Source organism: Dromiciops gliroides, chromosome 1 (genome assembly GCF_019393635.1).
Source record: "Dromiciops gliroides isolate mDroGli1 chromosome 1, mDroGli1.pri, whole genome shotgun sequence".
In the NCBI taxonomy this organism is placed as follows: domain Eukaryota; kingdom Metazoa; phylum Chordata; class Mammalia; order Microbiotheria; family Microbiotheriidae; genus Dromiciops; species Dromiciops gliroides.
Window position 1 is genome coordinate 4,344,051 of NC_057861.1, and position 26,775 is coordinate 4,370,825.

Consider the following 26,775-nt stretch of genomic DNA (forward strand, 5'->3'; position numbering starts at 1 on the left):
TTATCTTATTGGATACAATTTTTAGTGTGTCAACATCTATCAAGAATATGTGGACATGTCTACCTTTCTGCCTATTTCTGAAGTCTTAATTGCTTTAGCAAAGGGTCCATTTTGGCAACAGTGCCATGGCAAAAATAAAAATTAAGTATGCACCTTGTGTTTCCCATTTAGTAATTGGGGAAGAGCTATCCTAGCAGTTGCTTCTGTTCAAGTTCTTAACTTTTCTTGTAAACATTTATTTCTCTTAGATTTGTTTAGATCTGACCTTATTGCTTTAAAGCTGGAAGAGAACTCAGGAACCAGCTAATTCAGCCCCCTCATTTTCCAAGAAAAATTTCAAGATGAAAGGACTTGCCCAGAGTCATTAAGCTTCAGAGGTGGGACTTGAAGCCAGATTCTCTGACCCCCAAATCAGTGCTCTCTCCACTGTTTTCTCCTGCTTTGCTTCCTGTAAGTACATTGATACTGTTCTGTTCTTCATGGTGTTTTTACATCTGATGTACCTGCACTACTCTTCCCCCTCTCTCAACCATGTATATTTTAATGCTGTGATTGTGACTGCCACTCCTGCTGTTTGGGATCCAGCTGAGGTATAATAAACAATTATAACAACATTTTTATATGCCTGCCATGTGCCAGGAACCTACTAAGTGCTTTAAAATTTACAATTTGAGCCTCGCAACCACCCTGGAAGGTAGGGGAGCAAATTTAGTAAAAAAACAAAACCATGTAAATGGGATGAACTTGCCCACAAAATGGAGGGAGTTCCATAATAGATCAGAATGCAGAAGTTAACAATTTGTTCTTTAGAAACACACACACTTCAGTGGAGCAGTGGATAGAGCCACTGGGCCTGTGTGTAGTCAGGCCGACCCGAGTTCCAATTTGGTCTCAGACATTAACTAGCTGAGATAGATGCGTGTGTGGGCAAGTCAGTTCACTGCTGTTTGCCAAAATGGGGACGATAATAGGACTTCCCTTCCAGAGTTGTGAGATCAGAAGAGGTCACTTAATAGTGAAACACTTGGTACAGTGCCTCATCCATAGCAAGCATATTGGATATTATATCCGAGAGGGTTAACATAGGGGAGCTTAAAATTCCAGAGGAATTCACTGGAGTGGTCAGAATTAGGCAGCTATGTGGACGGTGTTTGCAAGTTCCCAGGAGATACTAATCTTTAGGTTTTGGAAACTCAAAATTGGAATCCCCAGGCATTCAGAATTCCCCAAATCTTAGGATATTCTGTATTTTAATGCTTTAAATAATGCGTGACCATAAATGAATCATTTCTGTGACAAGGCTTTCTGTTAAAAAAGATGTAGTAATAAACAGTACTATTGTGAACTGACGTTTTAACCATGATTTAAAGCATCTTGAAATGAGCTGATCTTTAAAAATTTACTTCCAACATCTCTCACATGCTTAACTTATTATGGATCTTGAAAACTGGGTTTGCTACTTAACTTAGTATTTATTATTTTCAAAGAACTCTAGTCTATAGAGAATATTCAAATACTGGGAAATGCCAGCAAATGCTATTGACCAGCATTCAATATTACCTTTCAGCCCTCCTATGAGGCTAACAGCCGAGCAGTAGAGCATGGGTCAAAACTGCCAATTGGGGAGTTTTACTTCCTTTATAAAAGTATTTCGGGGGGGGGGGGCAGTTAGGTGGCACAGTGGATAAAGCACCAGCCCTCACCAGCCTTGGATTCAAATCTGGCTTCAGACGCGATATTTATTAGCTGCTTGACCCTGGGCAAGGTAAAACCCTCACTGCCTGGGGAGGGGGGGGAGCGGGTATTTCTTGGTATATACCATTCATAGGATTTGCATAAAGCAAATGTGTACAGTCATTAATGGTTTCTTAGAATGACAGGGCCCCCAGGCACACACATAGGACCTGGTAACAGCTACAGGCAAGGCTGTTTCTCCTACTGCTCCTGTCCTGGACTTTCACCACAGATTCCTTCAAGCCAGTGGCATTTCAGTCTTGATTGTCTTCTCACAAAACTAGAATACTTTTTTTCCCAGTTTCCCAACTGATCTTTCTTGGGATTTAGAAGTCATAAAAACTGCTAATTTCCCAAGAAATGCTATTCTTAGTAGCACTCCACACTTGTGTTGGAGTGGGGAGAGCCTTGAGGCTTGAAGGTATCCTGGAGGACACCCAGGGGGAGTGTGTGTGTGTGTGTGTGTGTGTTTTGAATACACTTCGTTACATTTAGGAAGCTGTGGAATATCTGCTTCTAGATGTTGGGCTTGGAGCTCAGGGAGAGCACGGAAGGCTGGACACAGAAACCTGGGAATCATCTGCATAAAGATACCGACCCCCAGAGGGATGAGATCATGGAGAGCTAGTACAGAGAGAACAGCGACCTGAGAGAACGTTGGGGGACACCAAACTAGGGGGCATTATGAAGATGAGAACTCAGTAGAAAAGTTGGGGGTGTTCAGATCAGTTAGGGGAACAGCTAGGTGGTACAGTTGATAAAGCATTGGCCCTGCATTTGGAAGGACCCGAGTTCAGACACTTGACACTTACTAGCTGTGTGACCCTGGACAAGTCACTTAACCCTCATTGCCCTGCAAAAAAACCAAAAACAAAACCAAAAAAAAAAAACACAACCCAGGTCAGTTAGGATTAAACTTGCTTCTGAAGGCAGAAGACAGCTCAGAATAACTAGCACTGTTAAGGCTCCACAAACAGGATCCTCCCAACAGCCTTGGATCAGCCTCTTTTACAAATAAAGAAACCGAGGCTGGATTTGATCTATCGCCTTACTCAGTACAGACCCAGTGTTTTATCCACGGCACCACCTTAACAGACCTCCGCTTAACCTTTATGGTTTTGCTTCATGCATAAAAGGAAGGAAAAATGAACTAAAAGGTCTCTCCAGCACCTTCTGTCTCTATGGACAATCCTATGAGACATCTGAATGGCTATCGTGCTGAAGCCTGCCCATTGAAGGTATTTACAATAGGCTCTCCAAATGGGAAGCCGGGAAGCCAGGAATAGAACCCAGCTCTCGAACTATGCCCCACACATAATTATTAACCCAGGACTCTCCATATTAGCGCAGGCTTCTCGCTGCCTTTAGGCACAACTCAAGTCATATCTCCTTGGGCAGATCACCTGGGTTTGAAGCACAACTGTAGGAACTACTGGGTGACATCTAGGGATCCCCCAACTTAAGTTGGAGATGACTATAGCACCTAAGTGGAGAAGGGCTCTCAGAAGCTATCAATAAATGCCAGAGGAATTCCATCTAAAGAACTAGCTTTTATTGGAAGTCTCCAGTTGAGGGGGTCCCAGTGGGAAGGAAGGGAGTTATTTGAAAACAGCCCAGTTTTCTCCTGATCAGCATCACCCACCCCTTCATTAGTCTCTTGGCTCCTCACTCTGGTTAGGGGCCCCTTGCTTTTTCAGCTTCTCATGTGTCCTTGAAATGTGGAACCCAGAAATGAAGCCGGTCCTCTGGGTGTGGTCTTACTGACTTGGTTCTGGCATTCTGGGAATGAACACAACCTAAAATGATGTGCTGGTTTGTGTGGGGCACCTGGGCATTTTTGCCGTGTCTATTTAACCTCTGAGGCATAGCTATAATTTTACAGCTAAAGGACCTGAGAGGTCCAGCCCAAGTAATAAGCTTGTGTTCAGAGGCCTGATCATCTCCCCTCCCATGTTCCCTGCCTCCCACTTCTGTCATTGCTTGTCCTCTGCTAGCCCAGCCTCCTCCCATGTCACTCTGGCCCCATTCCTAGGGGCCCAAACTGCTTTATTTAAATCCTGGATCCCCCAGAGAAAGATGCTACAGGCTCGAAGTCAGGCCCAAGGTAGTGTGTGCTCCAAGACTGGGGCTGCTTGTTCCCCCGTTGCCACCTGGGAACTGCCTGTCAAACTGTGTAGAATCAGTGCCTGAGGGCTAGGCCACATGTAACGGGGCAGGAAATGTCCCAAGATGGCCCCCCTGCGGCTCCATGGTGGGTGTTCACAGACCACAGAATCGACAAGGAAAAGCATGACGGCCCCTGGAGGTCAAAGGGAGAGGTCATGGGAATTCTCTCTTCCTCATCCTCTTTCAATCCAATGAACTCTTCCAAAGCCAACACTGCTCTTCTACATCCTGTCCCTCTTAACCACTGAGCTGAAGAGTACAGAGGCAAACAAGCAGAGAGGATGGTCCCACTTTATTGACACAGTACCTCGAGAAGCCCACCAACCCAGGACACACACCCAACCAAGAGCAAGGACAAGCAAGGACACCCAAGGCCAAGTAAGTGCTCATCATGCAGATGATGACATTCACCCTATGACCCACTGACTACAAGCCCAGCAGCTCCTGCTCCTGTCTAAAGATGAGACTCTGAGCCCCAAGTCAACCCCAAACACGAAGTTACATCCCATCTGCTGAGTGGAGTCTGGCCATCCGAGGATGCACATGCAGGAACACTGAATGTGGATAGAGCTTTGGGTCATGAGTCAAGGTCACCTTCACATGATTCAGGGGCTATGGGATGACTAAAGCAACATGCCAGTTATAGAGCAACAAGGCGGCACCTCTAGTTTTTGCCTGTTCCTCTGGGGCAGGGTCCGAGTCTGCTCTGGGCCCTGGCAACAAACAAAGGGGACAAATCTACTGGGACATTTGGCCCAGGCAGGCTGGGGTGGTCTTGGGAGTGGAGGGGTGGACAGTGGGGCCTCAAGGCAGAGGTCAGCCCCATCTTTTACATAAAGTTGCAAAAGTCTTTGCCAAGAGTCTCTCCCAAAGATGGCTGCCGGGGCAGCTAGGTGGCGCAGTGGATGGAGCACTGGCCCTGGATTCAGGAGGACCTGAGTTCAAATCTGGCCTCAGACACTTAACACTTACTAGCTGTGTGACCCTGGGCAAGTCACTTAACCCCAATTGCCTCACTAAAAACAAAACAAAACAAAACAAAGATGGCTGCCATCCCTTGCATTAAAGCTCAATTTAAAAAAGTCATTTTAGAGAAGGGCTGAGAATCTAATCTTCCTTTCTCATTTTCTACACTGAAGAACAGACCACGATTCTTAAAATTTCACACAAACCATGAGATTCTTCTAAGACCTGCCAGGCTCATCTAACCCACAGCCAAAAAGGCCTGTCCACCAGTGGAGATCAAGGTACCCCCACCCCCCATCTTGCAAACAAGGACCATGGGCAAGCGAGTGCTGCTTGTCTGCAGGGGAGAGGTCCTCACCCCATAACATCTGGGTCAGGCAGTGGAGCAGACCGGCCTTTCCCAGACTGAGGGGAAGGCCGCTCCTCAGGAGTCCTGCTCAGACAAGCTTCTGCAACCCAGGCCTCTTGTGGGTACAGTAAGATGTGTGCAACACCTCAAAGGCTTGACAGGAGGACCAATGGTCCCTGCAGGGTGGTGCAGGGTACTAGCCACAAAGCCCAACTGCCTCGGGAGGTGAGGCACCCCTTGTGCCCCAAGCAGCTCTTAGCTGGACATCAAAGCAGACCGGACTACATCAGGCTACCTCTTAACCAGTGTGAAATCCCCACAAATGTCAACACCCCTGAATGCAGTAATTCATTGTCACTAACATGCTGCACACATCAAGGCCAAAGCTCCTTGTCAAGAACAGTACAAAAATCTCACCAAAGCATTACAGCACATCTCCACTGCCAGCCACATGCTGAGAAAAATCAAGTCCCTAAAAACTTGTGCTGGGTGCCAACGAAGGAAAAGAGGGAGAGAAAGGGGAGTCTTGGTGTTTTTGTTTTTGAGTCTCTTTTTAAGGGTTTTAAGACCTGGGTAGAAAAACAAAAATGCACTCAAGGCAATAAACCCATTAAAATCAGCCAATTCTGGCTTCAGTTTGTAACTTATGCACTGGCAGAGGATTGCAGTTAAATGAATAATTGTCTTCAGCTAATATTTCTCTAAGATCCAAAAAGCATCTCACTGCTACAATTAATCACTCATTACAGCTCTTCCAATGTGGTTTTTTAAAAAGAAGAGTCAGGGTGGGGGGTGGGGGAGAATCAAACCTGTCAAGTTTATGAGTCATTTTGGTTTAGGATTTAAAGCCAGGAGCTCGTCCTGCTCTTCAAGTGAGGCCCCAGGTGTGTTAGGGCTCCACCTGGATGAGCCCGGATTTGGAACAGGGCTCCTTGCTTATCAGTCCTTTTCTCTGGCATCAAAGACTCTCCCAGTGCATACTGTTACGAGCCGAAATGCAACAAAACCTTCCATAAAAATAGTTTGAGGCACATACACAGAAGCCTGTATCTCTTCATATATCTCTAATATATCTGCTCCAAACTGTACACACTCGGAATCGGACCCACAAACACCCATCCAGTGCAGATACTGTGGGTGACTGTCAAGGACCAAGCACTTGCTATATAACAAGGTCTGTAGCGAAGGGTACTTTGTTAGCATCTTTTCATGGGGGCCCCCCCAGAGCCCTTTTTTCCTTTTTGATCAATCATTTAAACATGACTCCTAAGAGGTAACAAGTTGGGGGTGAATGTCAGGGGCCCGATGGGGCAGAAACAGAAGGACGCATCTCTGAAGAGCAGCCCGCCGTGCAAGGCTCCCAGGGGCCTCAGGCTGCTTGTCTCATTGCTCCCCACTTCAGCTGCTGGTTACACATCAACTGTGCACAGAGGCTCACTGCCGGGCTGAGCTGACTCAACTATGGTCATCTTGGGCTTCTTCCGGGTTTCTTCCTACAAACAAAAGGTCAAATACAGGAGAATTTCAATTAAAAGGTGGCTAACAAACAGGACAGTTCAAAGCTATCAAGGCTACCTACAGACAGAAAGACAGAGGGACTCTCACAAAAACCAGTCTGACCCCTCCCAAGCTTTGTCTGGCAAAAGCTCCATCTTCGAGGCTGAAGATGAGCTGGCTGGAATGGACAGAAGGCATTAAGAGAAGGCCAGGGAGAAAACCACCAAAACTCAGTCAAATAGCAAGTGAGAGAGACATGGGAGCGCCATCTTGTCCTGGCCCTTGGAATCCAGAAAGGATCCTGGGTTGGCCTGATGCTTCCTGGCAAACCACCTGTGGCCTCCATCTGTTGGTTTCCAGCCCACCCTGATATGGCAGGCTGGGGGAAGGTAACAGTGAGGTTCTGCAGAGATCCTGCTGACCTTTGCACACTTTCAACTAAGAACTCTTTTCTAGTTCTGTATTACTTAACTCTGCTCTCATGCACAGCGGGGAGGAAAGGCAAGGGCCATGTTTTGGCTAACAAATGGAAGGGAGGGTAGAGGTGAGTCTAGAGCACTGCACTTAGTACATGTGTAGGTATGGAAGATAGACAGGATGTCCCCAGGGCCTTAGTGCAGCTCATCTGATCCCTTGGTTCAGACTGTGGAGTCACCCTGTAGATGCTGCTTGAATGGATCTCGGGAGAGCCCTTATTGGGGAGCCACTTTGGCTCTGGGGGCTTCACTCTTCTTCATTTAAAAACCTACAGTCCCTTCTATGAAACTGGCTTCTGGCAGGCCTTTGGAAGGTGATGATAAGAGGGGTGGGACCCGCTTCTCCTAGGGGAGCACCTCCAAGGCAGGGCAAGCCTGTCAATCCCTTTGCTGCTGGGTGGGAATGGGCTCAGAAGCCAAGCACAGGCCAGGACCACCCAAATACACGGTAACACAACACCCCCCCCCCCAATCCTCTGAAGGAATTCGGGAAGGGCGTGCGCCAAGACCGTGGGCCCTGGGCCCCGCCCCATGGCTCACCCGCTCCTGGGCCAGCTTCTTCATCTCTTCCTGCAGCTTGTTCAGAATGTGTAGGTTTGGCTTGTTCTTTTTGGCATACTGCTGAAGTTCAATCACACTTTTATCTGACATTTCCTGTGGAGTATGACAGTAACAGGGAATGTCAAACAGCAAGCCAGCCTTCCCTCCTGGTCTCCAAGAATGGCTAAAGACAGATTTCAGAAAAGTATATTTGCCAACCCAGGCAGGAGAGGCTCAGAGAGCTGCTGCTGGAGGGATTATCCCAGTTTTGTAGATGGGGACACTGAGGTTCAGCAAAGTTACCTGCTCTCTGCATCAAAGGACTTAGAAGGTGCTAGAGGAGAGAAGTGGATCAGAAGCGGCCTTCACTGTACCAGTGGCCCCGGCGGGCCGACGCTTCTATTGTGGGTTTTTGCCTTAGGCCCCAGATGATTCTGGCCATACAAGGCCAATGCTAGGAACAAAGTTGGACTGAACCAAGTCACGTGCCTGGCAAACACTGTTAGCCTTGTAAATGCTGCTCCCAACGGACTCTGGGACAAGTCTCAGGCATTGAGGATGGGCTCAAGTTTTCCACTGGACTCGTGACAGAGAAGTTCAAATGTGGGAGGGGGTGATGGCCAAGGGTAGAGGGAAGCAAATGGTAAAGAACTCAGAACATCATGGAGGCTGAAGGCCTACCTCTTATTAGCTATTCCCTAAGTCCAAGTGGTCTCATCCATAAATCAAGAAGACTTGTGCTGTCTATACCTCCCTTAGGGGGTACAGAGGGTACAAGAATTTTCCCTGATTAAGCACAAGTGGACTCAACAGAATCTCAGTGTTGAAAAGGAGCTCAATGGTTGAGTCCATCCCTTTTGGAAGAGAAGTGGGAATCCTCCCTACACATTTTCTCCCCAACAGCAGTGGAGATAGTCACCTCCCCTCCCCACCACCCCAAGGTAGCCAGCCAACTTTTTTTTTTTTTGGTGAGGCAATTGGGGTTAAGTGACTTGCCCAGGGTCACACAGCTAGTGTTAAGTGTCTGAGGCCAGATTTGAACTCAAGTCCTCCTGAATCCAGGGCCAGTGCTTTATCCACTTAGCCACCTAGCTGCCCCAAGCCAGCTCCTTAAAATGAGCAAAGACAAGCAAAGCTTTGACACCTACCCAAGACTGGGCAGATCCCTTCCCACAAAGGAGGGAAGAAAGAATTCTACAATTGACAACTCATCCCAATGAGCAGGAGCAGATACAGTAAACTGGGGACACGAGAAAGAAAATGCCTAACCTGATTAGGCACAAAAGTCTCATTTCATATAACAGAGCTGGAACACTTTAATGGATCTATCCCAAATCTTTTTTAAATGCAAATTTTTCCAGTTAAATCTCTAGCAGAGATATAGAAGCCCCCCCCCCTTTAATTACAAACTTTTAGGCTTTATTCCAAATTAATGAGTCTGATTACCTTTGTTTATAAACAATTGAGGAATCCTTCATTGTCTTGAGGATCTTCTCTTCCTACCTTCCCTTTACATTCAACTAGTTCAGTTTTGGGTTTTTTTGGGGGGCAGGACAATGAGGATTAAGTGACTTGCCCAGGGTCACACAGCTAGTAAGTGTCAAGTGTCTGAGGCCAGATTTGAACTCAGGTCCTCCTGAATCTAAGGCTGGTGCCTTTTCCACTGCCCCACCTAGCTGCCACCTCACATTCAGCTAGTTCTACCTGATATCCCCAGGGGAAGAAGTCAAAGAAAGACCCATAAGCCCTGGAGAAAGTGATAAAGCCCCTTTTCTAAAACACAACCACATTTTCCAATTTAAAGCCCCCTTTGGCAGAGCCCCACAACACTGGATTTGACTCAGGCAGGCTTTCTAACTCCCTCTCCCCTGAAGACCATGCACCAACACTTTGTCAGCATCATCTGATTCCCTGCCCTGGTGTCTGGAGCCTGAGAAGATTTCCCTGAGGAAGCAGAGCAACATTCAGACTGCTCTGCCATAGGAAACCACCAGTCCAGAAAGGCTTTGGTTTGGCTCATCAAACAGGGAGCTGTGGGTCAGAGAAGACAGCAAGCCTAGAAAGGCCCTCCTCAGGGTGGAAAGAATTCGGTGCTTGAGCGGGTTCCTGTTTCCATGGCTACCTGGGGGAGTTCACTCTGTAAGCAGCTGTTAGGAGGCTGTAGAGAGGATTCAGGCTGAACCATTGAGATCCTTTCCTTTAACAATGCCATTATGATAAGGCTATCTGAGCTGAGACACTAATTCCCAGTCAAGTCTTGAGTTGCTCAGGATCTGGGGACAAGTGAGAGGAGAAAAGAGTGTTGACAGAAGAACGTGCTCCCACAGAGGGAAGGACCACAGGTTTTCAGCTGGGAGTGGACAAAATGAAAGCCGGTGACCCGGAAGTGAACAGAGAGCCCCCAGTTACCTGTTTCACCATCTTGTTGCTCTCTCGGCCGTACATGCGCAATAGAGAGCCCCAATTTTTGACGTGTGGATGAAGCAGTTGAAGGATTTTCTGAGAGGCTAATTGTTTCCCAACTCTCTTGTTTTTACCTATGAGAAAACGGGAAGGAACGTGATCAGACACAAAGCACAAGTGGACACGTTCTATTCAACGCCAGCAGAGGTTAAGCTCTTTAAAGAAGCAATTATTTAATTCAGGAACAGAAAGGGAAAATGTAAGACAGCCTAAGTGACGCGTGCTCTCCTTACACCAGCCTCGGACAGTATGCTTCCCACAAGTCATCACATATTCACTCTTCTGGTTTTTCCCAGGGATCACTTCAAACTTGATGGTTGTGTCGCCCATCCCATGGTTTCTTTAAGAGAAAAGGCAAAATTCTGTCACCCAGTAACAAGCTCCAGAGACTAAGACGCACCAACCCCAAGCCGACGGCCTGTAGAGCATGCATGGGTGAGCCCCTAGATCCTCCTCTTACCTTTTAAGGCACTCGTGGAGAATCTGATAGGGTGACAAAAGTCCGGCCTTGCTGGTCAGTTCATACACCCTCGAGTCTTCAATACTGATATGGTTAAAATACTACCAAAAAAAAAAAGATAAATTGGGAGTCAAGCACACATCCGCACTTACCCCTAAGTTGTCATCCTAAAAGCCACAATTCAGGGTGATGCAATGAGAATAATCATACACCTGCTCCTTGTCAGCTAGAAACACACCAGGAACGAATAAAATACTCAACACAGGACATCACAAGCACTGCTGATGGGTTTCCTAGAATTTCAAATCAAAACTCCCTTCATCCATTGTGAAGCATCTGTGCTAAGGGATCCTAACACAAACTGAGGCTTAATGGGACAAAACCCCCAACTAGACTGGTTCAAGACAGAATAGCCTTACCTTAAAGAAATAGGCTAAGTGAAAGGACATGGGGTGGGGGTGGGGAGGGAATCCTATGTCCATCGCCTCCTGCATGTGATCCTCTCTCCAGTCAGAGCTGCTGACCTGGCTCAGGCCCTTATCACCTTTCCTCTAGACTATGCAAGGAGCTTCTAATTGGTCTCTGTCCAGGACAAGCCATCCTTCCCACTGCCCCCCTTGCTCCCAAGTCAGAGTGGAAAGCATGAGTAACAGTAAAGAAAGAAGCACATTCAGCTTGGCCCTAGAGAGACACTAGAGCTGCTATGTTCTAGTGGAGACCAAGGGTCCAAAGACCTGGACAAAACCAGGCCTGTCACTGTGATCTGGACACTGGCCTCCAGGTCACTTCCCCATCTGTAAAAGAAGGCTACGCTTGACAGTCCTCTGGTGCAGGGTCCCTTCCAACCCTCACATTTTGTGATGCTGAAAAAGGCCAAAAGGGCTGGAAAAACGTCCATATCTGAAATCTCCAGATTTGGTGACTTTTCTTAGTTAACTCACCACAGTCTGCAGAGGAAAATCCAACCCAACAAGCCATAAAGTTTCTAGACTACCAAAGGATAAAAGAGACCACGATAGGGTAGAAGTCTTTCTGGGCAGGAGTCTCATGACAGGAGGAAAGGGAGAGACAGCAACTTTAAAGAAAGCATTCAAAGGAGAATCACATTTCGAACCCCCTAAGGAAGGAGGCAGGTTTGCCAATAAAAGAGATTTCATTACCATCATCAAGAAAGGTAATGGGATCAGGCTGGCTAAGCCACAGCTTGCAGAGATGAAGGACAAAAAAAGAGAAACTTACAAAAGAAAAACAGAAATTAAGCCACACCACTTACAGTGACAAATATATATATATATATATGTATATATATATCAAGTAGTTTGGTAGAAACTCAATTAGGGAGGCCAAAGCAGGGCAAAACGATGTTTGAAATCCCTTGCCCATTGTAACCAGTATCCAATGAGGCAAAAGACCCACAAAAATATTAGAGCAAGTTGTAATAAGCTCCAACAATTCAAATGACACTTAAATCCATAATTTTTCAGGGGTGTGTTTCTACTGTATCATGTGAGCTTAAACCTGGCCTAACTAAAAAAATAACCCAATTTGATATGTTTCAATCAGCAAAGCACAAGAATGGCATCTTTATAGGTAGTTAAGGCCCTGACAGCTAGACCACTGTGAAAATCACCAATATGGGAATGGGAAGGAGGTGTCATGTCAAGAAGAATAATTTATTAAGTGCTTACTATGTGCAAGACAGACCCTGTGCTAGGTGCTGGAAATACACATATAAAGCAAAAAGACAGTGGCTGCCCCCAAGGACCTTATGTTCTAATAGGAGAAGACAAACCACACAAAAAGGGAGTTGACAAGTTGGGAAGGAATGCCCTTGTGAGGGCATGGCCTACTCTAGAAGACGAGGAAGGACAGCTGGTGTGGGCCATTCTTCCAAATGGAGGATCTGGGAAGAATTCACCAACGGAAGAGGGGGAACCACAGGTTATAGAGAAAGGGAGACAAGATTCTCTGGTGGTAAAAAAGGGAAGATGGCTCCATCCTTAATAAAGGAACATGAATGCCTCTGGTCATTACAAACATGATGTCTGTCAATACTAGGCAGATGCACATTAAATACTTAGGAGACTCTAGTACAAACATGAAGCACCTCCCATTCACAATTAACACGGGGGGAAGAGACGATGCTCAGGAGGAAACACACCAACCACCTGAGACAGGGCAGACGATCACATCCTGCTGGAGAGAGGTGGCCATTTGAGCTCAACCTTGAAGGACTGGGGGGAGGTCCACAAGAACAAGGAGAAGGAGAGGAGGAAAAAAGATCATGGCCTTCGTAGCTCAGAGGCAGGAACACACAAAAGGTTCTCCTGGACTGATCCAAGAGTGGAGCGCATAAAAGGGAAGGCAAGGGAGATAAGTTTGCAAGGCCCATAGAGAAGGCGTGGTCTACGTAGGCCACATTCCAAGGGCAGTTAACATCTCCCTTGGAACTCATTACAGACAATCTTTTTATTAATGACCCAGAGATGAAGGGGATTGAGAACATCCACCAGCCTCAGCACCAAGCACACACAACATGGCGCTAGAAGGACAAGAACCCTCTGACTGAGAGGGTCAGCCCCTTCTCTACGACCTTAAGAGTCCAGCCCAGGACCACCCAGCAGGTCTGTGCCAGGGGCAGGGCTTAAACAGGAGTGGGGCTTCCTGATCTGCACTTATACATGTGATGAACTGAATTTGTGATCCCAGTACCAATCACAAAAATTCAAAACAATGAACCAGACAACCTCCCCTACTCAGTCATCATCTATTGTCACTCAGACCTGCCGCAAAGAGCTCAAGAGAGAAAAATGCAAATAAAAATGACCCCTCAGGGGGCTGGGAAACATGGACTGACCATCAGAAAGATCCGGAGGCCCAGCTGACCCTGAGCTGAAGGTGTCACACGCACATAATGAGGTCGCTCCACAGGCCATCCTACAGGCTTGCACTAGGGGACCACATCTCCAGGGGGCCTGGGGCTCATCTGGTTACTCCTCTCAAACCTGGGACTCCTAACATCTGGCCCAGCCAAAAAGAACCAGCGAGGCTCCATGAGGAAAGCAGAAACACGGGCCGGGTGTTTCGACACATCCATGGAGAATGCCCAGGACCCTGAGCCCAAGAAGTCCTGGCAAGAAGAGTGCCCCTGCTTCCAGCCTGGCCCCCAGGCTATCACTGAAGCACGCTCCCCATTTTCCTCTTACTTGAGCTTCTCACTTGGTGATCAACAGCAAGCAGGGATGCAATTTTGATCCCCAGGCAAGGATTCTCAGATTGGTTTATCCAGCCCTGACCTTTCTGATGACGTTTGTCCAGCCTCATACCTTCAATTGTCTATTGGACATGTAAACTGAATCTTAGAGACACATTCAAGTCAACTAGTCCAAGACCAAAGTCTATTCTCCCCACAAACCCTATACATTCCCTATTAGTGTTGGGACCAGCATGGCCCTCCCAGTCACCCAGGCTTCCAATCTCTGTGTCATCTTTGAGAGTCCTCCCTCTCCCTCTCTCATCCCATTAGCTGCCAAGTCCTATCCCATCTACTTTCACCACAGGCCTCTTCTCCAAACCCCCTTCTCTCCTCTGAGTCCTACGGTAGCAGTCCATGCTCCACTCCCCTGGAAAATGTTCTTCATAGAGCACAGCTCTGACCTCTGCCCCCCATGCAGTAAATCCCAGTGGCTCCCTTGTACTTCACTTCTAAGACCAGACATGAGATAACAGCAGCCAGCACTCATGGAACACTTTCTATTTGATTTGTCACCTTGTTCAGTGGTCAGTGCTTTATTTCCCCACTTTACTGCATGAGAAAACTGAGGCTCAGAAAGATTAAAGTCAGCTCAGAGAGACAGGTCTGAATTCAGGGCCTCCTGACTCCAAGACCTGTACCCCACACTCTGTTCCCAGCCCGGCCTCATCCTTGTTTTCCGGTCTTCTCCTTTAGTCTTCTCTGCATTCAAATGTGCATTCCCTGGATTCCAAGGGCACTGACCTCAGAAAACACCATCTCCCAATACTGAGCCCCTTCGCTAACTGCCCAACTTTCTCCTGGTGCTTTCCTGTCTGCACTCAGACCCCGGCATCTGTCAGGGTCCCCCCCCCTACTCATGCTTTCCGTGGCAGTCACTGCCACGTGACCTGAAATTGGCTTTCCTGGTACTGCCTCCCCACCCCTTCCCTGAAAACAGGACCAGCTTTTGCTGCTTCTCGCATCTCCGAGGCTCGGCACAGTGCCTGGCATACAGCACTTCCTAAATCCTTATGGAGATGACTTCTACCACCACTATCATTCAGAGACAGAAACTTTGGGGAAATGTGACTCTTCCTGTAAGTGCCGCAAACCTCCGACTCTGCAGATTCATTAGCAGAAACGTTTGAGAAGATGCTCATGACCAACTGCACTGTCCTGACTGAAAGCCGGACTGAAGAACGGGGACAGCCATCTCCCCGATTCTCTTTCCATCCCTATCTCTTAGCCCAGTACTCCGCACGGTATGAGCAGGTCAGACGTTGTTCCTTCCTCATACACTCCCATCTGTCCAACAGCCCGCCATCCCCTCTGCCCCTACAAATAGGTCGGCAAACCTTGCACTTCTGGACGGCTCGTCCCTGGCCCTTTCTGCTTTCTGAGGGATTTTAGAACCTCTAAGCCCAGAGGTAAAGAATAAAACAATGCCCTGACAGGACTCTGCAGCCCACGATAGAAATAAAGGGTGAGAGTGGAACTTCCCTTTGATAAATATAAAGGGCTAGGAAAAAGGCCTAGGAATTTTGGAACCCCCAGAACCTTTCAGCAAAGGGATTGCAATGAGGGGTGCCGCAGAAGTCCAGGGTTCAGATCCAGCACCAATGGTCCTCCACACAAAGAATAGGATGCTAAAATTCCAATCCTTCACCTAGGCAGGACACAGACTTAGGGAAATCTCTCCATATCCCTTCTAGTCTTGTAGTCTGAGCACTGCAAAACATGCTAATTCATTCAAACTATGGGGCTGCCATGGCCAAGGTCAGCTGGGTGGCGCTTACCTCCAGTTCTTCACTGTCTTTGGGTTTCTCGTCAGAGGTCTGCTTAACAAAGTCAGGGATGAGAATTTCCAGTGTGGCTCGGGCTAAAAGAGTAATCGTTTTAGTTTGTGCTCATTCTTTATTATCATAAGAGGAAAGAGATCTAGAAATTCATCAGCTCTCAGGATTGAGGCAGCCAACGCCTCAATGCTGGGACACGTGCTCTTCTATCACTAACCCATAAACAAGCCAACAATTAAAATGACAGGAAAACAGGTTCTTTTTCTGTGCATGTGTCTCTAGGTGCACATGTGTCCACTGAGGGAAAAGGTTTTCATCCCTGACCTACCATTCGCTAGTCACCCATTTACTCATGGACCCGTCCCTTCCCCCTCTCTGTGCCCGCCGTTCACTCATTCTTTGTATGGTCTGGGTCTTCGCCCTCAGCTCAGAATTGGGAGAGCGGATGGGACCTTAGAGATCATCTAGACCACTGCCCTTATTTCACAAAGAAAACTAAGGCCTAGAGGTGGGAAGTGAGTTGCCCAAGGTCATACAGGAAGGCAGTGAGTGGCAGAGAAAGGGCTCGAGCTCAGGGCCAATACTCCTTCCACTACCGCAGGCTACTCTTACTTCAATTGCTCCAAATTTGCTTGATGCTGAAATTGAAAAGGAACAAAAACTGCCACTATGAGGCATTGAGAAGTAAAGAGCCAGGCTGGGCCACCACAGACTGTCCCCACAAACCTCCTGGCCAAGAAAAACCGAGTTGGGCCACAGGAGAAAGCGGCTCCATCTCTCCATCTCACTCCATGCCACACCGGGCTGGATACCCTTCCTTCTTTGCAGAGCTTAAGCTCCCGTCATTCCAAAGTGGGCCGACTTTGTGTCTGCTGACCGTCGGGGAATGGAGCCTTAAGCTGCACCACCACACTTCTCTGGCTTTGTGAGCAGACTGTCAACTCCTTGGGGTCAGGGACCATCTCGGTCTTCATCTTCCTATCCCCAGTGCCTACCCAGCACAGTGCGGGGTACATAGTAGGCACTTAAATGTTTGTGGAATAGGGCCTGGGCCTAATTTAACCACAGTCTCATGAACTCCAAATGATCTCTGCAAAGGTGACGGAGGCACACGAGGCTGTTGGGGCCTTCACGAATGGCTTTGGTCTATTGTGTCTTAAAAACTCTTGTGCCTACTCCGTTTTTCTGTCTCCACCTCCCACCAGGCTGTCTGTCACCTCTGCTTTTGTCTCTGCTACCAGTAGAACTGTCCTGACCCCACCTTCCCCCTCTATTAATGTACTGTGGCCAGGAAATGGCTGGCTGACTGCCAAGAAAGAAGCCTGCAGGACTCTCAGAGGGTCAAGTGCCCTTAGTTGGCGCTGATAGGACTGTATTTGTATCCAGGTGCCTTTTTTGCCCCCTCCTGGGTGGGGCACAGTGAAGTAATAAGTTACAATGACAGACTCACTGCTAAACTCAATAGGAGTTGGGCAGAGTTGGCCATAAGGAATCGGTTCTCCTCCAACTCCATTACAGGAGGACAGGCAGGAAGGAACTGACTCCAAGAGAAGAACTACGGAACTCTGCTCTTGAATCATGAAAAGGATAGGGAGGGGCACTTGAGCTGTGCCATCATGGATACCAGGAATTCCTGGATAAGGAAACACTACACAAATGGAGGCCAGCACCTTTTGCACAACTGAAAAGGCTGAAAGAGGTGCCTCCAGCCCTGAGAGGGAAAGTGATTTTGGCCAAGGTTACACAGCCAAGATGTGTCAGGAGGGGCTGGGAACTCAGGTCTTCGGGGGTTCAAGGCCAGCTCTTTATCCACTAGGCCATGTCTACCTCCACCAGCCTGAAAAAAGCTCAACAATGCAAATCAAATTTCAAAACACAATAAAAGCCCACTGTGAAATGTGAAAATACCATTTGATGCCCAATTCTAACCCTTAAACAAAGTTTATGGCATTTTACCACCTTTAAACTATCCAATGGTATCAGCATTCTCTCTCCATACCCCAAACTGCTGCTCTGAATTCGTGCCTTCCTTAACCCCAGACAGAGAGAGGCGGGGACAGTAAAACAGATGGGCAGTGGGGCAGTGGGAGTTACAAACGCGCACGTTACCAGCTTTGTTCTTTGCAAGCTTTTTGCTGCTTGCAGTTCCAGCCCCATAGGTCACTCCATCAATAGTCACTGAGGCTCCAAAAGGCTCACTTGGGTTCTCTAAAAAATGGAAAACATTCTCTTTAAAATATTTAGCCTGAATGAAACACCACTCAAAAAACCCCCTAACACAATGCAGGGTTTAAATTCACTAAATTCTAAGTCAAACATTTATGAGTGCCTACTATGTGCAGCAATTTAGGAGGTACTTTAAGAAAAAAGAAAAAAAGCACCGGAAAAAAGCATTCTTCTTCCTGAAGGAATTTAGAATCCGGCAAAGGAGGACAGACATAAGGAGAAAAATTTATAAAACCCACCAAGTACAAATCAATACAAACTGGGTTTGTACTGATAAAAGGCTGACCAGAGATTACTGAGGAGGTAGCACGGCCCAGTGGAAAGAAAACCAGATTTGGAATCAGAGGATCTGGGGTTCAAATATCACCTTTTCTATTGACCCTGCTGTGTGTGAGGGTGTGGGTGTGACCTTGGGCATGTCACTCCCCACCCCGCCCCCACCTTGATGATGTCTCAGGTGTTTGGAGGAGACATCTCTAAGGTCCAGTCCAGCTTTACAGGATCTCTAACTCCTAGGGATCCTACCTAGTGGCAGTGGCTACAGGACAGATTAGAGCAGAGTCAGCACTAAGGCCAGCTCCCTTAAGATCCCATATTATAGGCAAATGTGTCTACCAAGTTAAAAGAATGGGCTGGAGATATGGCCCCTAAATGAGGGAGCAAAACTTACCACATTCAAAGAAAGTGTAAACAGGGCGAACCTTGAGGACTCGCTGCATGTATTCGTGCAGAATGCAGACTTCAGACTTCCCATTGGGGTTAATAACAAATTCTGTGACAGAGAAGAAACATTTGACAACACAAGACCTTTAAATCCCTCCCGCCCCACAAACAGACATGTGGCCATCATTAAGCAAGGGAAGTCAACATTTAGAAAGCCAGAGGCAGGAGAGTGGGAAAGCACCCTGGCATCTCAGGAAACCCAGGTTTCAAACCCAACTCTTAAATGACCAGTATGACAAATGACTCTATATCCCTGGGCCTCACTTTCCTCTGTCAAACAGGGATTATAGTATTTGACCTTTATATGGCTCAAATGAAAATGTGTACAATAAAATCATCTGTAAACCTTCAAACGCATAAATGTCAGCTAGTAGTCTTACAGAAACCTACTAGCATTTGACTGTAAACTTTCAGCAATCTAAGCATAATATTACTTAGAACAGAAAATATTTCATGTACAAATGGTTTTACTTCAATTAACCAATCCCAGTTGGCCTGGTTAGATTCTGCTTATTTTAAAATTTAAAAACATAAAACTAACCTTTCTTTGTAGGCGCATCATGCACAGACAAAGTAATGAGTTTCTGGTTTGCTGGCAAGATGGGCCTCTCAGATTCTGCCTGCTTACGCTTCATTTCACGATTGAATTGGCGTCTTTCTGCCCAAGTCCTGAACTTTTTCACAGTTACTTGCTCAAAATCAAAACGCTTTTCCAGATAGTTTCGAAAGTCCTCAAGATCTGTGCAGGAATTACCAAAGAAACATTGCTGTTTCTAGTTATCAAAGTATTTGGTGAAAGCAAAAACAATTAAAAGCATAAACATCAGGCAAAGAGGAAGGGAAAAAATACACCCAACTGATGACAGGACAGTTACTTAGAAAGGCCCAAAGATACAATAAAGGGACTAGTACAGATAATTAAGAGCTTCAAGGGTCAAGAGCAGGATACAAAACAAACCCACAAAACTCAGTAACATTTCTAAGGCCTATTCAAAATAACTACAAAATGCATAAAATAACCAAGTCAATCTACTAAGGTACACTAGAAACTTTTACAGAACACTATTTATACAATGTAAAAAGACAAAATTCAGTAATGGAGGCATCTTCAATTGCTGACTGGTCATACCAATATAATAAAAAATCAAGTGTGAGAAAATAATGGGATTTGGCAGATACTCAAAGGCTCACCTGGAGACTGATTGAAACTGACTGAATTAAGTGAGAATGATTGACTTTGCTGATTAGCCTACTTCAAGTTAATCAGATTGTAACCACACCTGGCTAGCCCTTAAGGTGGGTATTGTTCTCAGAAGCTAAGGATTTTGAACTCAACTCAAAACCACCTTCAAGTCCAGTGAACCAATGGATGTGGATAACACCTACCAATCAGCTTGAGGGAGTGTGTAAAGAAAGACCGCCTCTGCTCCAGACCTATAAAAAACTTCTACACTCAGTTTGAGAAGAGTTCATGGTTGAAGCAGGCTCGTGGTGGAGGACTTGAGGAAGAATCAGACCAGGCTGGAACTCTAGGCTAGATAGGCCTTTTCTTAACTCTATGTGGTTTTTTTTCCCCCTAATACCTAGTATGCTTTAATAAATACTTAATGCCCAAAGACTGGTGCTAAAGCTCCTAATTTAAGGCAACCACTCGTTAGATTTTAGACATCATAGCTAGAATTTGAGGCCCCTACAGAAGATACTACGTAAATTAATTCAATAGACTTAGTGCTATGTTAACTACCAAACAGATTCTACATAACAAAATTTAGAATCTCAAGGGAGAAAAAAGGGGAACTAGTTCTTCCAGACAGCAGGTTACAACACTACTAATAAAAAGCTATTTGGGGGCAGCTAGGTGGTGCAGCGGATAGAGCACTGGCCTTGGATTCAGGAATACCTGAATTCAGCCTCAGACACTTGACACTTACTAGCTGTGTGACCCAGGGCAAGTCACTTAACCCCAATTGCCTCACCCCGCCCCCCCCCCCCCAAAGAGGCTATTTGGTACTGGTTAAAAAATAGAAAAGTAGATCAGCAAAACAAGATGAAAAGAGCAGCCAGGTGATGTACCAAGTCTCAAGTCAGGAAGACTCATCTTAAGTTCAAATCCAACTTCTGACACTTACTACCTGTGTGACCCTGGGCAAGTTACTCAACCCTGTTGGTCTCAGTTTCCTCATCTGTAAAATGAGCTGAAGAAGGAAATGGCAAACCAGTCTACTATCTTTGCCAAGAAAATCTCAAAAGGGATCACAAAAAATGGGACAGGACTGAAACTGAATAACAAGAACAAATTAGATGAGAAAGAATCAGAAGCAATCAGACTTTCAATAACCCAAATGTTCAAGAAATTCAAGAACATAAAGTACTTTAGGAAAAAACTACCTATTTGACAAGAGCTACTGGGAAAAATGAGAATTCACTGATAGAAATTAGGGTTAAATCAACATCTTACATCAAGTTCAAAGCTAAACATTAAAGATGACATAAAAAAATTAGAAAAGAACCTTTGATTCTTTTTTTTTGTTTTGTTTTTGTTTTTTTTTTTTCAGTAAGGCAATTGGGGCCAAGTGACCTGCCCAGGGTCACACAGCTAGTAAGTGTTAAGTGTCTGAGGCCAGATTTGAACTCAGGTACTCCTGAATCCAGGGCTGGTGCTTTATCCACTGCGCCACCTAGCTGCCCCAAGAACCTTTGATTCTTAACTAAGAGTTAAGAATTCTTACCTAAACAAGAAACAGGGATAATCATAAAAGGTAAAATAATTGTAATTACATTAAACAGAAAAGTTTTATACAAACGAAACCAATGCCACTAGGTTAAGAAAGAAAAAAAATCTAGGAGGGCAGTTAGGTGGTACAGTGGATAAAACACTGGCTCTGGATTCAGGAGGATCTGAGTTCAAATCCGACCTCAGACACTTGACACTTGCTAGCTGTGTGACCCTGGGCAAGTCACTTAACCCCCACTGCCCTTCCAAAAAAAAAAAAAAAAAAAGAATTCTGAAATGAATAATTAGGAAAGTGCGATTCAAACTATTCAGAAAACTGATGAAGATAACAAAGGATGGAAACAGTAAATGTTTGCCATGGAAAGACATGTACACTCACAATATACTGTTGGTAAAGCAATGAACTTTCCATTCTAGAAAGCGATTTGGAATTATGCTAAGAAAGTGACCTAAATGTCTTTGAGCTTTGATCCAGTGTTTTGTGGCATAAGAGAAGGCTCCGCCCTCACCCGCCCCACAGGACACAAGGATCCCCTACTGACCTTGTTTTCCAGGACTGGGCTCACAGAGCCCAATTCCCATACCCAGGGTACAAGAGTCATTAGGCAAAATCTTTGTCCAGGGACCTCAGTTCATGTTTGAAGAAAGGCCCATGGGCCAGCCAGAGACAGGGGAAAACAAGTCCCTGAATGAATTCTGATGCCAAGAATAATATGTACTAACAAGAGATCAGGTAAATACAAAGCTTTATTGGCAAACGATAGGGAAGAGTGAAAAGGGGAAAGAGGTAAGGGGAGAGATAGCAAGATCTACCAGACAACTTCGATATGTACAGAGTAAAACTCCCATAAGGACAGTGTCGTGTTGGGGAGCACGGAGAAATGGGCCCATTAGGCTGGGAAGGCCTCCTCCTGAGGGTCATTTGTACTCCTGGGAAGATGTACGTACCCCCAAGTGCCCCTTCTCAGAACAGGGTCCTTGAACCCTGATTCTGACAGCCGTGCTCAGGGCACACAGGAAATTGAGGGATATACAGGTAGAGGGCAAGAGAGACAAATTGGGAGGTGGCGACATGTTTGGAGCACACCAGCCACGTTACCCTTAAAGGTACTACTGTCAGTGTCTCCCCATGAGCAGATTCTAGAAGCTTATAGTCTCCCTTACGATGAGGCTGTCAGGATGATCCCAAGACCATCGGGCCTGATTTTATGGCAGACATTCCACTGCAAGACTACATAACCAAGGAGGACAAAAAAAGCCAGGTCTCATACACACTAAAATGTTGACAGCCTAGCAATACTTTATTATAGCAAAGTACTGGAAACAAGGGAGATGCCCTTTGAATGAAGAACAGCTAAAAAGTTGGTGGTACTTGAACATAATATTACTGAGCTGTAAGCAATGATGAATATGAAGAATTCAGAAAAGCCTTCTATGAACTAAAAGCAAAGTGAACTAGGAACAGGGAGTACTATGTAATTATAATGACCAAACTTTCTATGGAAGAGGTGAAAAAATAAATGCACTTCCCTCCCCTCTTCTTTTCAGGGTTGGGGGGGCCAGTACATGCTGGAAATTCCACTTTTTGTCCAATTCTGTTTATGTGGATGAAAGTCAGTTTTATAATAAAGGATGTCTCACTAGGTAGTGGAAAGGGAGGAGTATCTGGAAGTAAAAATTACATAAATACAAGAATTATCAATAAAAATTTAAAATAAGAAAATATCTGTGGAACAAACATGTTACATTTAGGATGGCTCAAGTAAAGAACTTTTCCCTCTTTACCATTTTAAAATGGTCAATGAAAAAAATGAGGTCATCCCGAAGTCTGCCAAACCTAAAATAATGAATCTGTTATGCTGTAAATGGACAGCACACAACTACCTCACAGGGTTATCTGACAGGGAGGTATCTAAAAAGACACACACATAGATGTAAAATCTCTTAACAACAATCTAGATGGATCCATCTGTATCAGATGGAGAGGGTAAAAGAATGGGGACTGGCTGCAAACATACATCTCCTTCCACTGATAGTCACCATCAGAGCGCCAAACAACACTCTGCATTTTAACTCCTGACGACCTCTGTACAATTTTGACTTATGCATGAGATACCTATTTGGAGAGATCTTTTATGAAACATTTTGTTCTATAGAAATGAATTCTTTTTCATAGTGTCTATTCCCTCCCGCCTTTATCAAGGATGAATTCAATACATGAAGACTGTTCTCTTCCCATCTTTTTCTTTAATGTCATTTCTACTTCTCTTCACAAATGGTGGCTCTACTGCTGCTAAAGAATATATATTTTTTTATATAACTCTTTACAGGTCTTTTCCATTTTTTTTGGTTTTGTTTCTACTTCATCCTTCATCTTTGGGAGCAGCTAGGTGGCACAGTGCTGGAGTCAGCAAGAATCATTTTCCCCAGTTAAAATCTGGTCTCAGACACTTAACAGCTGTGTGCCCCAGAAAAGTCACTTAACACTGTTTGCCTTAGTTTCCTCATCTGTAAAATGAGATGGAGAATGAAATGGCAAACCACTCAAAAAACCAAAACAAAACACCCAAAACATACAAACAAAAAAAACCCTCCACAAAACCCCACAAATCCCAAATTGGGCCAGGAAGCGTTGGACACGACTGAAATGACTGAACAACAGGTTTAAATAGGTCTTTCGTTAAGCTTTCTACAAACTTGTCTTCCCTACCACTGCTCTAGCTGAGTTATTTTATGAGGCAATAGTTCCCATAATCTTCCAATGTCCTCCTTTGTAAGATTAAACAATCAAACTCATATTTTAAGCTTGTTTCCCTTGGCTGCCATCTTTCCACTTGGACAGAAGATAAGTATTTGCTGGCAGCTTCTACATTATTTTGACCTTGCTTGAACTGACCTATTTAACTTCTCAGGAAATGAACATTTTTTTGTCAGTGTCTTCTTTTGTCCATTTCCTGTTTCAGCATCAATATATTATTTTTTTGGGGGGGGGGGGTGGCAATGGGGGTTAAGTGACTTACCCAGGGTCACACAGCTAGTAAGTGTCAAGTGTCTGAGGCTGGATTTGAAGCCAGGTACTCCTGAATCCAGGGCCGGTGCCTTATCCACTGTACCACCTAGCCACCCCATCAATATATTCTTTTTTTTTTTTTTTTTTTGGTGAGGCAATTGGGGTTAAGTGACTTGGCCAGGGTCACACAGCCAGTAAGTGTTAAGTGTCTGAGGCCGGATTCAAACTGAGGTCCTCCTGAATCCAGGGCCGGTGCTCTATCCACTGCGCCATCTAGCTGCCCCCAATATATTCTTTAAACAGGTCTAGTTGGTGTTGTCTCAATCACCTCAACTGATCCTCTCATTTCTTTCTAGCAAATTATTCACTGAATTTTGCCACCTCAGCAGCCTCTCTATAGATGACACTGCCACATAAGCTGCAAATTATCTTCATGGTGGTAGCTTTTGGAAATATCTGTGTAATGATTGGAATGATGCCACCAGCAGGAGACTTACTGTAGAAAAGCTCCGCCATGAGGAGAAGGTCTCTGAGGGCAAGCCATGTGGTCCTTAGCATCAGGAAGTAACGTTTGCTCGTGGGTACTATCAAGGCTACCAGCCAATCGACTTGAGGAGCCTCCCATTTCTGGGAGGGGGACATTAAGTAGGAAGCGGACGCTAGCGGAGGGGTTCTGTCTCTTTTTGGTGCCTGACCTCGCCATAGTGGGTCGGATGATAGGGTCTCTTAGAAATAGTTAGATTTTTACCTTTCTCTCTGATCCTAATGCTCTTTAATAAATATTTAAACATTTAAATACTCTTGCTAAAGCTTATAATTTATTGGTGACCACTCATTAGATTTTAGATAGTTTAGCTAGAATTTTAGCCCTAATATCTATCATCAGTGTTAAAACACCACAAGATTTTCAGGAGTCCTGTGAAATAATGCTTCTTGTTGTTGCCTTTGGATTCATGAAGAAACCAATTCTGCCAACTCCTACTTATGTCTCCAAAGAGAAGCTACAAGGCATGTTTCTGGTTTACTGCAACTCCTTTCTTTCTTCTGGTTTCTTTGATAGTGACAATGTCAAAATTGATGTGTCGGTACCTTCAAATGAGGTTACGGTTAATATCAAAAGCTTCAATCACATTTACAGCAATCCTCGAGATGGTGGAGTTGAACGAGGGCATTTTGTAATTGTCTTCTGTTTCATGGGTGCCCACAATCAACAAGCTCACCTACACCACACCTGATACCTTTCTACCAGGGCAGAGAGCTGCATTTTGCTGGCATCACATCTGAGAATCCAGAATCACCCTTACATCACAGTGAGGCATCAGAGTCCTTCTCTGGAGGTACAATGACCTCATTCCAATCAATATTCTCATACTTCCAAGTGAGAGGTGACATAGTAGAGAAAGAGGGCAAAGAACATTGGCCATGAAAGTCAGAAGAGATCAGGGTTTGCTTGTAACCGTGGCCTCCACAAAATCCCTACTCAACTTTTAAGTTTATGAAGGAAACTTTCTGTAAACTCCCCAGACCTAGAGAAATGTGACCTACAGTCACCACATCACCTAATTCTCCTCTCATGTGGCAAGCCTTCAGTCTCCTGCAGAATCATTTTCCCTGCTCCATCTTCTAACTGTGGGTATGGGTACTCTTCTTCTCATGGATACCACCCTATCTGTGAGTACAATCATTGTCTCTACTGTGCTCCAGACTTTCATCATCAGCTGTCTGTTGGGTACCACCCACCTGGAGATTCAAGAGCCTTGGTCCAAAACAGGACTCCTCTTTCCCTGCCAAACAAATCCTTCCTCCTATATTCCCAATTTCTGGAAAGGACCCCAAAATCCTTCCTTAAAGCTTTCTCCAACTTTCCCAATCCCATTATTAAAAAAAAAAATTTTAACCTAAAACCAAAAAAGAATGCCTGCATTTCCAAATATATCACACCCTAATCCACAAGCTACCCCTTGTAACAAAAGGGTAAAAGGTAGGAAGAAAAATCAATCTAGTTGCCAATCTGAGTTGCAACATCTCTATCTACACTCCCTACCAGACAGGGTCTCTCCTAAACTGCTGCTGCTGCTTTCCATCCTTAATGGAAGGCTGTTACCTTGCTCTGGTCTCTCCTCTCCACTGTTCTCTACATAGTTAAAATTATTTTCCTAAAATCTAAATCAGATCATTTTACTCACTGCTCAATATTACTTCCAGGATCAAACACTAACTCCTTTAGTACATGACTCCAGCCTACCACCTTCCTAACATTACTGCACATTAATTCTCCTCCCAGCCCAGCCCATCTACTCCTGCCTACCCAGAATGCTCCCTGTGCAGACTCCATCCGCTCAGCGCCTCTGACCTTCCTACCTGGCCTCTCAGAAGCCTCACCTCAGTGAAGGGTCCTCT

The 26,775-nt window shown here is 45.4% G+C and overlaps 1 protein-coding gene across 2 annotated transcripts in view; it reads right to left on the reverse strand.

The window, feature by feature from the left end:
* Nucleotides 1-1,222: 1,222 nt before the first annotated feature.
* DGCR8 (DGCR8 microprocessor complex subunit) overlaps nt 1,223-26,775 on the reverse strand; it is a 40,397-nt gene continuing 14,844 nt past the window's right edge. The window contains exons 6-14 of one of the 2 annotated variants that reach the window (XM_043971412.1): nt 19,173-19,370; nt 18,579-18,680; nt 17,792-17,890; nt 15,683-15,765; nt 10,652-10,752; nt 10,425-10,531; nt 10,138-10,265; nt 7,729-7,842; nt 1,223-6,708 (exon numbers count right to left, since the gene is read on the reverse strand). In XM_043971412.1, the coding sequence (XP_043827347.1) occupies nt 6,625-6,708; nt 7,729-7,842; nt 10,138-10,265; nt 10,425-10,531; nt 10,652-10,752; nt 15,683-15,765; nt 17,792-17,890; nt 18,579-18,680; nt 19,173-19,370 (1,016 nt within the window). In that variant the 3' untranslated portion in view covers nt 1,223-6,624. The remainder of the gene's footprint in view (nt 6,709-7,728; nt 7,843-10,137; nt 10,266-10,424; nt 10,532-10,651; nt 10,753-15,682; nt 15,766-17,791; nt 17,891-18,578; nt 18,681-19,172; nt 19,371-26,775) is intronic. The other variant, XM_043971420.1, reaches the window with a different exon arrangement.